The following is a 10,409-nucleotide window of genomic DNA, read 5'->3' as shown; positions in this document are numbered from 1 at the left end:
AAACAAGAATGCCTGGTGTCCAGCCTGGTTCAAAGCGCTCACTAGCATAGCCATACCCTGGCTTTGTCCGGAACAGGCAAGTGCCAGTGCTCCATGATACTGAAGGCTAGCAGAGGTCTCCCTGTACAGTGCTCTCTGAGTTGCATCCATTAGCTAAGGTGATTCAGGGCCCCTCGTGGCTGCACGTGTACCGCCCATGTGCTCTGCAGGCCAAGAGCTCGCAAAGGAACCCGAGGTCTGGTCTGGGTTCCTGCGAACCTAGGTGGGCTTCTGAGGGTGTACGGGGTTGGTTTGCTGAGGGCCAGGCTGGGGCCCAGGTCAGGGGCGGGTTTCCACCGCGTGGATTGGCGTGAGGACGAGTGCTTGCGCAGTGTCAGCCTCCTAGGCCCGTGCTGTGCGGCCTTCCGGTCACGGTGCGCGCAGCCGAAGCCTCGGGACATCCCCCCTCGGCCCCATCCCCACGCGCCCAAGCACGCGTAGCCCCAGATCGCCGCGGCCCAAAACCGGGGCGGGGAGGGGGCGGGGCCTGGCTGAGGGACCCTCTACCGATTGGTCGTTCGTGGCGGGGGCGGGGCGCAGGAGGCCAGGCGCCCGCGTTGGGCAGGTGGGCTCAGGACGCTTAGCGCTAGAGGGGTCCTTGCTGGTGCAGGAGACACCAATGGGATCCTTGAGCTTGGGGCACTAGGAGACCTCGCCCCGAGGCTAAGAGCCGCGTTCGCCTGCGGGAGAGGGCGAGGGAGGAGCCAGCCCCAAGAAACTTCTCCTCCCTTGGGGAGAGGAGGTGCAGTGTTGAGTGGCGGCGGCTTCGGGAGAACTTGGTGCCTCCGAGCCTTGGGGCGGCGTTCAAGGCCCCCTCCCACACACACGCTGTGCTGAGCTAGCGGCGCCTGACGAGGAGCAAGCTGCGGTCCTTTCCACAAGGGTCGAGCTGCAGGACTGCAAGCAGTCGGGAAGGCCGCGGCCCGGCTCGCAGCCCCTCTACCCTGCCCACGGCCACCCATTTGAGGACGGGAGGGGAAGGCAACGTAAGCGGCCAGGCGGGTTCGCAGGCTGACGCTCCTATCGTCACCTCCAAAGGACCCCCAGAGTCTCTGGGGTCCGTTCCTTCTTCCCGGAGTCGTCCTCCCTTCACTCCCCCTCCCCCAGCGCTGAGCCCCAGGCGGGGACACCCCTCCTCGGAAGTCCCTATACCTCCGTGCACCTGGCTCAACCGGAGTCCCCGGTGTCAGGGCAGGGCAGGGCCGCCGGCAGCGAGCCGGAGCCAGCCCAGCGCCCTGGCCTCGCCAGGTCCTCGGAGCCCACCCATGGGGCTCCAGCTCCGCGCTCCTCGCCCGGCTGTGCTCAGCCCAGCTCGGAGCGCCGTGTGCAGGAGGATCCGTACTCAGTGACCCTGGAGACCCCTCTGACGCTGGGAGACTCGAGGGCCGGAGCGGCAGGCGGTTCTCCGCACCTCCAGGAGCTTTCAGGCAGCCCTCCAAGCCGTGCCCGGGGCCCGGCCCGCTGTTCCCAGGTAAGGGAGGCACCCCATTGGAATGGGGAACTATCTAGGGAGGAGTGGGGTAGCCGGCTGGTCAGAGAAACACAAGCTGAGTGACGCTGGCTTTTCATGACCAGGGAAACTTAAACTGAACCTAACTACGCGTCCGGATGCTTTACCCACGTAGAGAATTAAGCTCATGAGGCACCTACCCTACATCAGGTGGCTTCTAGCCTCTTACATAGCCTAGGGAAGAGGGTTTATTGAGCTCTTGTGTGCTCCATTTGTCTCTGGGAGCTTCCGTTTAGATCAAGAGCCAGTCCATTTTAAAAGGAGGCAACTGAGGCCCAAAGAGGAAGAGGCAGTTACCTTCCCTAGACTTAGCCTCTTCTGCAGGACCTCTTCGGAGGAAGAAAGATCAAGTGGTCCTTTACCTGCCTTGAGTCTATTGAGCTTCAGAGAAAGGTTCCCTGCGTAAGGTCTTCCCGTACTCAGCTGGCCAGTGTGGGATCTCTGACAGGCCTCAGTCTCCTGCCCAGGCCACTACTCTGGGGAGAATGAGGAAGGAACCTGGGAGGGTCTGGAGCCACAGCCTGCTTTGCATCATCTAATTCAGGTTTCCTTTATGCCTCAGAGGGACAAGATAGGGTCCCCACAAGTCATCCACTGTGCTGGGAGCAGCAATGTGGCCACAGCTGTTTGTACAGATTGCCACAAAGGAAAGAGCCCTGTATTGACTGGGAAGGATTCTGGGTACCTGACTGTGCTGGGTTTGTTCTACCTGATGTCTAACAGAGGCGTGAGCTGAGTGAGCAGACTCGGTCACTCAGAGTTGCTGGGCAGGCACACAGCAGAACCCTTGAGGCAGGAGCAGATCCCCCTGCTCTCTGTCTTCCTGAGCTCCCCAGGATGGGAAGGGTGGCATTGTAAAACTCCTGAGACTCCCCAGAGTGTGGGGTAAGAGTCAGGACTACAGTGTGTGCCCTAAGAGGCTGCGTGCAGTTGTGCGAGCTCTGGGGGCATGAGCAGTGGGCTGGTGTGGTGAAGCTGGCTCTGGGGTACACCCAGGGAGCTTATTCAGACTCTTATCCAATTGTCCTTATCCACCTGACCTGCCCAGCTCCCATCAAGCACTGGGGCAGACACTGGGGAAGAAAGAGAATAACCCACAGTTGCAAGGCCTGCGAGCTTGCTGGCAGGGTATTTAGAGACTCCTGGGCAGGGTGTCCACTCATCCCAGCTGCCTGGAGGGAGAACCGAAAAGGGTCTATAACAGGAGTCAAGGGATCATTCCCTGCCCAATGCCACCTGGGGCTTCACTGAGTCAGAGCTGTTTGGAGAAGACTACAGTTTAGGTCCAATAGAGGAGTGAGGGGACTTTTTGTAGAGGTGGGAGACCAGGTTTTACAGCTGAGGAGCCTGCCTGTAATCCTAGTCAGGCATCTGCTGTGTGGACTCAACTTTTCTGAGAACCAGAGTCCGAACCTGTTCCCTGGAAAGCTCCTCAAAAGAATAAGGAGCACCTGTGTGGCAGGTGCCTGCTGGTGGGGAGAATGCCCTTGGGGACAGCCCCACTCCAGCACCCTGCTTCCATTTGGGTCCCTATTCTTTGTTTTGGTTTTTCGAGGCAGGGTTTCTCTGTGTAGCTTTGGAGCCTATCTTGGAACTCACTCAGTAGACCAGGCCTCGAGCTCACAGAAATCCTCCTGCCTCTGCCTCCTGAGTGCTGGGATTAAAGGTGTGTGCCACCACCACCTGGCTTGGGTCCCTATTCTTACATTCAGTTGCCCACTTCTCTAGGCCACCAGGGTTGGATGGTGGGAAGGAGGGCCTGCCCTGCGCTGTCTGTTCTGCACTTTAGGGGCACCTCCCATCATACATGCACTTCTCTGCCCAGTGGCAGCTGCCCACTGGTGAAGTTCTGATCCTAAGGCCCTTATATTCCCCTCTGAATGCATATCTAAAGCAGGCTGTGAGTCTGTGCTTTGGAGTTTCAGCTCTGTGGTATGTACACAGAAGGTGCTCAATAAATGACCACTGAATGAGAGAAATTGCAGATGACTCTACTGTCAGGCTCACCCAACCCTCTCACTCCTGTCCCCATAGCTGTACTCTGGCTATGAGACCTCCTCCCTTCACCCAGTGGATTTGCCTGGCCCTGGCTGTGCTGAGAAGGATCCCAAACCGCAGTCCTGCTGAAGGTTTCCAAGTGTGGGGTTTGTTCCCCAGAGTCACCCACTCAGTCTTTCTGCAGGGGGGAGGGTTGCTGATGGGGTCCCCTTCTCTAGATGGAGGACAGGGAGTGAACCAGCAGTCTCCAGAGATGCAATCTGTCTCCATTACCTCCTTGCTCTATTCCAGATCTCTGAACACACAAGGACTGAAAGGAGGGGTCAGAGAGGGCGGTAAACAATCAGAAAGGAAGGAGTGAGAGAGAAGGCATGAAGGCAGTGAAAGCATCAGGGAGAGGGCGGGGCAGGGGGTTAGAAATCAGAGACAAGATCAGAAAGGGGTGGAGAGAGGAGGACCCAAGGTTATCTGTGACAGAACCAGGCTTTTCACATGGCCTCAGCCACGTGGGGCTGTGTGAGGCACCCAGATACCTGGATGCCAGGTGACAGGGCCTCTGACTCTGCTCCACAGGAGGTGCTAAGGGAAGCCCTAAGGCCCTGTGGGCAGAGGCTCTCCTGCTGCCTGCTGGTCTCGCTGTTTCCAGCTTGGTTGACCCCATAGTGGGAATGGACAGATCTCAAACCCCAGAGTACGGCTGGGAACAGGAGTGAGAGGGTTGGGTGAGCCTGACAGTAGAGTCATCTGCAATTTCTCTCATTCAGCAGTCATTTATTGAGCACCTTCTGTGTACATACCACAGAGCTGAAACTCCAAAGCACAGACTCACAGCCTGCTTTAGATATGCATTCAGAGGGGAATATAAGGGCCTTAGGATCAGAACTTCACCAGTGGGCAGCTGCCACTGGGCAGAGAAGTGCATGTATGATGGGAGGTGCCCCTAAAGTGCAGAACAGACAGCGCAGGGCAGGCCCTCCTTCCCAGCACCTCTCTGTGCCTTGGTGTCTTCATCATCTACTGTCTGGGTCATTGAAGAATGGAGCAGGTGTATATCTGGCACTCACAGCACTGTGACATATATTAACTGCAAAACAAATGTCAGCGGTGTTATTATTCTATACTTAGCCTCTGCTTGGCACATGCCTGGGCTTGGCCCAGGAGTGATGGCTCCGGTGCTAGGCCTGGGCCCACAGTGTGCTGAGCTGACCCGCTGTGTATGTCTCTGCCATTCATTCTTGGAGGTCATGTTGCATGCTGGGAGCTGGGAGCATTTACACCATGGAAATCGATAAAGGATACCAAGAAAGCCTTTTGTGTTTTGTTTTGTATTAGGAGAGGGGGTTTCTTCTTGTAGCTCTAGTTGTCTTGGAACTAGCTCTGTAGACAAGACCAGGCTGGCCTGGAACTCACAGAGGTCCATCTCCAATAAGGACTTTTAGGAAAGTTGGAGGACTTCAGGCAGGCAGGCATGAGCAGAGTGGGTGCATACCTGGAGACTTATACCGAGAAGGATGTCACTCAGTCCTGGTGGCTATCACAGACCATTGCCCTATGATAGTCTCTGATCATGACAAAAAAATGGCTGAGGTATTCACATGAGGCTGTGGCCCTGAGTCTGTGTGCGCAGCAGAGCACACAGATACATTTGTAGAAGACACCCCTTGTGTGGGGATGCAGCCCCACTTGCCTACTCAGAGTGTGTTTTGTGCAGTGCTTAGTCAGGAGCACAGCCTGTATCTGTGCAGTCCTGAGGTTAGCAAGCTGTTCTTTGTATGTGCGGAGGTGATCCTTGCTGAGAGGAGAGGGTCAACAGCCTGTAGAGAGGTGGCATTTGGGATGGACTCTGCAACTAGAGGAGATGATGTGGCCCTGGGGGAGCCTAGGGTCTGAGACAACAGGTAGAGGGGCTGAGAACAGCCACAGGTAACCACAGGAGTCTGCATAGGCCCACTGGGATCAAGAACCTGAGTCAGTGTCTCTGTCTCTGTCTCTCTCTCTCTCTCTCTCTCTCTCTCTCTCTCTCTCTCTCTCTTTCTTTCACCTTTTCCATGAGGCTAAGGAGTTCCCATAGAAAGTTATGGGTTTCCCTCCAGAACCTTGGTCCTTAGAATCCTGAGGCTTGAGTTCCCTTCCCCCCTCACTCTTGCTTAGAGCAAAAGTTACTGAAGCCAGCTGAGAACCTTAAGTGAGAAGGAGCCCACCTTGATGCAAATTTTGGGTTCAGGGTGTATCCAGGGAGGTGACTGGGGGCTGGGCAGAGAAGTGGCTTGGATGCTGAACTTCCCTCCTTCCTATTAGAGCTGCGGAGCCATAGGACACCTTTGTTTAAGAAATGTAGACTGACAACTGAGCCAGACCCCCATCCAGGCAGTTGTGGAGTAAGGAGTGGGCGCTGTAAGAGAAGCCTGCCCCCTAGTGGTAATTGCTACTTTGGGACTTTCAGCTGTGTGGGGGGAGAGGCTCAGAGGTGATGATGCTTCCTGCCCAGTGGGCAGCAAGGCTGTGACCCTGCACTTGGTTCTGTGCTCAAGCGTGTGAGGATGAGTAAGTGAACAAGTTGAGAAGAAGAATAAGAAGTTGAGAGGTTGTGGGTGAGTGAATGAATGAGGGAGTGACTCCAGCCCTGAAGTCCCTCAAGAACCTTGGCCAATGGTTTCTATTTTACTCTAGAAAGCAGAGACCTAGACAGGCACCACAGAGGGGAGGCCAAGAGGCCCCTTAACCTATGCCTTCTTGCTTCTGTCACAGCCCCGAGCCATGATGAAGACCTTGTCCAGTGGGAACTGCACACTTAGTGTGCCTGCCAAGAACTCCTACCGAATGGTGGTGCTGGGCGCCTCCCGTGTGGGCAAGAGCTCTATCGTTTCCCGCTTCCTCAATGGCCGTTTTGAGGACCAGTACACACCCACCATCGAGGACTTTCATCGAAAGGTGTATAATATCCACGGGGACATGTACCAGCTGGACATCCTGGACACCTCTGGCAACCACCCGTTCCCTGCCATGCGCAGGTTGTCCATTCTCACAGGTGAGGTGAATGAGGGGACAGGACAGCTGGCCCGTTGTTCTTCTGTTTAGGGAAATTGCTTCTTGCCAGACAAGTGGTGGTACAGCTCATGGCACTATCTGCCCTTTTGCTGTCCCACCACTTCTAGATTAGGGCCCTTAGTGATTGAAACTCTGTAACAGCCATGGGCCTGGCTCTTGCTTAGAGACTGGCATGTGTTTGACTTTTACAGCTAGCCTATGAGACAAATGTTTGCTGTCATTTTGCAAGGGGAAAACTGAGGCAGAGGTTAAATGCCTTCATCCAAATGGAAGCAGAGCTCATGAGTGCTGTTGAGGGACCTTTCCTGTGGCCTGTCTTTCCCACCTGGAGCAGCATCTGGAGAAGGACAGGATTGTGGGCCATCAGAAGCCTTCTGGTGATAGGGCACTGACCGTTGTGATTATTCCTTGAAGCTAGTCTTGAGTTGATCTATGTCTCTAGTGTGACCACTGTGGACTAGAGCCATGCCTTCAGCTACTGGACAGAGACAGAAGGAGCATCATGAAAACAATCCTCAAGGATTGGGGTGATAACTCAGGAAAGTTGCTGTTTAATAAGGACCAGCATTTGATCCCCAGCACTCACACCCATATGGGTGGTGAGCATCTGCTGTCTCAGCACTGGGGAGGCAGAGACCGAGGGGTCCCTGGGGCTTTCTGGCCAGCCAGCTTACCATATTCAGCAACTTCTAAATAGTGAGACTCTTACAAAACAAGGTGGGTGATGCCATAGGAACAACAAGCAATGCTGGTCAACACATCACACACAGACACAAATACAAGATGACAATTTATAGAATAAGACATTCCCACTGAGAGCCACACATACTACCCTACTTTCTTCCCATTCACAGTCTATTTTAGAGTCCTGTGGCAGGCTCCCTTCTGGCCATGGAGCTCCCTCTTCCAGGTCACTTTTCTGTCCCAGACTGCTCGTGGGGCCCTCCACCCCAGATTCTGAGAGGGAGCATCTGTCTTGCTTAAGAAACCCAAGGTGGACCTGGGTTCAAATCCTGAGCTTGCCATGTAGCATGGTGGTGTCATTATCAGTGTCTTTGTGTCCTTGGTCCTCATGTGGCTATGGGAACAGGAGGGTGTAGGACAGCTCCCTGCAAAAGGTGACTGTCTTATGGGAGAGTTCTTCCTATTTGGGAGGGGACTGGATACCCACTGGTAGAAATGTGCATACTTCAATGTTAATTTTCAACTACACAAGAGATACAAAGACAAACTTTCCATCAGACTGTGCTCATTAGGCACACATCTCCCATCCCAGGCCTCTGACTTACAGGCGTCCACCTAATTCCTGGCCAGCACCAGTGCATTGACATTCATCCTGTACTCTCTGAAAGCACACACTTTGGTTTGTTTCCTGTGTATTGCATTACAAGCACATCTGTCTGTTGCTTTGCTTGCTCACAGCCCAGGCCAGGCCTCCTTTTCCAGCCTGGTTCTGGGTACAAGAGAAGCTCAGGGCTGCTCATTCCCACCAGCTTTTCTTGCAGCTGCTGGCCAGCTGGGCTGGACTTTGATGCCTGGCATTTGCAGTCTCATATTTGAACACTTTGAGGCTATGAGTCCTCAGGAGCAAGGATTAGTCTAATGGGACAGCATGCGACTTGGCAGCAGAGCCAGGGCAGTTGGCAGTTGAGTCCCCATTTACCATCCCAGCCTTTTCTGGCCTCCCTGGAGACCAGCATGTGTAAGTTCAGGGCCAGGTGGATGGGTTAGAGTGAGGTGCTGTGCTTCTGTGCCCTACCCATAGCTCATGCTGGGTATGTCACTGTAGGGAACCAAACATGCTTTAGAGGCCAGAGAGGAGGCAAGGGTCACAAGTTGTGCTGTTCTATCGGACCCAGTGGCTGGCCCACTATCGCAAATCTGGGACCTCAGCTTTTACAGCCACTTTGGGCTGTAAAAGCTGAGGGGAAAGTTAAAGATGGGAAAGGTTTTGGAGTGATTGGCTTTGGAACTGCAGCTGGAGGCTGGTTCACACACCTGTGACCCTTCCAGGGTGTGCTCTAATCACTGTGTCAGATTCAAGACCCCATTAGTGTGGGCCTTGATCTCTTACTTACTGCATGGTTCATCCTAGAATCAGAGAGCACATCCTGAGTGCCTGGCATAGTCCAGGTGAGGATCAAATCAGGTTACAGATTTGGTGTCACCTTGGGCAGGTTGTTTGCCTTTTCCAAGCCTTAGGTGTCTCACCCATAATAGAAGAGTAATAAAATCTTCCCCATGGAGGTATTATGAGGCACCAAGGAAACAGCAGGTGTGCACAATGCTCAGCTCCCGGCAGGTGCCTTTTCTCATAAGCATTATTGATGCCTGACATGGCTGAAAGTGTGCCACCCTGCATGCATTAGCTCCAGTCACCCTCCTGCAAGGCAGCATCATTCACATCATGTGGGAGGGGAAATTGAGGAGTTCAGAGATTATACAGACGCTTCAAGGTCACACAGTTGCTAACTTGAGGTAAGATGCAAACCGAGGCGCCATCTTCTGCCACACGCCACACAGACACCAGTGTTTACCAGATTTCCTATTGTGGGCAAGGTACTGGTGCTGGCTGTGGGTATGGCTGAGTAAGGCCTCTGTGTCCACAGGCCGTCTTCAAGGGTTATTGTGTAACTCCACAGGGATGACTGGGCCCTCCACAGTCCTGTAAGAAAACAGGAGGACTGACCACATCTGAGACCAGCTAGCTATGCTACAAACCCTTTTGAGCCTTGGCTCCTTTCTCTGGCAAGTGGGGACGGTGATAGCAGATGCCCTCTTTGAAGAGTTTGCAGTGTTCTTAAATGGCAGCTGATGGGACCCATGCTGGGTGGGGTATCAGGCCATCCTGTCACTTGATCACTTGCCTCGTTCCATCCACAGGAGATGTCTTCATCCTGGTGTTCAGCCTGGACAGCCGGGAGTCCTTCGATGAAGTCAAGCGCCTCCAGAAGCAGATCCTGGAGGTCAAGTCCTGCTTGAAGAATAAGACCAAGGAGGCAGCAGAGCTGCCCATGGTGATCTGTGGGAACAAGAATGACCACAGCGAGCTATGCCGCCAGGTTACTGCCATGGAGGCAGAGCTGCTGGTGTCTGGGGATGAAAACTGCGCCTACTTTGAGGTGTCGGCTAAGAAGAACACGAATGTGAACGAGATGTTCTATGTGCTGTTCAGCATGGCCAAGCTGCCCCATGAGATGAGCCCTGCGCTGCACCATAAGATCTCTGTGCAGTATGGTGATGCCTTCCATCCCCGGCCCTTCTGCATGCGCCGCACCAAGGTTGCAGGTGCCTATGGCATGGTCTCACCCTTTGCCCGTCGCCCCAGTGTCAACAGTGACCTCAAGTACATCAAGGCCAAGGTCCTACGGGAGGGCCAGACACGAGAGAGGGACAAATGCAGCATCCAGTGAGAGGCAGGGACATTGGGAGGGGGCTTGGGCAGTGCCTTAAGGGAGGTGGCTAAGGATTCCCACTGCCCACATCCCATGGGGCCTCTAGGCATGTATGTTGTGTCTGTTCTTCTGATTCCTAGCCACCTCCTGTGAGTTCTTATGCCTGTGGCTCTTTTGTGGTAGGACAGATATATTTGGGGACATGTCAGCACTCAAGCTGAGACAAGCTTCCAGTATCCTTAGAGTGGGAGGAATGCAGAAAGATCAGGAGTCCTGCATCAAAACAAGATGCTCAATACAAGTCAGACGATGAGAACATCCTAGCCAGATGTTCCAGCCAGATTCCCTGGTGGCCTCAGCTTCCTCTGTGTGGATCAGCCTAGCCTCTGGCCCAGATGTGAACACTCACCCCTCCAACT

At 54.3% G+C, this 10,409-nt stretch overlaps 1 protein-coding gene across 1 annotated transcript; it reads left to right on the top strand.

The window, feature by feature from the left end:
- Window positions 1–1,086: 1,086 nt before the first annotated feature.
- Window positions 1,087–10,164, top strand: Rasd2 (RASD family member 2). Its single transcript, XM_051205927.1, has 3 exons — window positions 1,087–1,510; window positions 6,296–6,575; window positions 9,479–10,164. The coding sequence occupies exons 2-3, from the start codon at window positions 6,305–6,307 to the stop codon at window positions 10,006–10,008; spliced, it is 801 nt and encodes a 266-aa protein (XP_051061884.1). The 5' UTR covers window positions 1,087–1,510; window positions 6,296–6,304; the 3' UTR covers window positions 10,009–10,164.
- The last annotated feature ends 245 nt before the right edge of the window (window positions 10,165–10,409 follow it).

Source organism: Phodopus roborovskii, unplaced genomic scaffold (genome assembly GCF_943737965.1).
Source record: "Phodopus roborovskii unplaced genomic scaffold, PHOROB, whole genome shotgun sequence".
Classification (NCBI taxonomy): domain Eukaryota; kingdom Metazoa; phylum Chordata; class Mammalia; order Rodentia; family Cricetidae; genus Phodopus; species Phodopus roborovskii.
The sequence above is the reverse complement of the archived record's forward strand: the minus strand, read 5'-3'. Positions and strand labels throughout refer to the sequence as shown.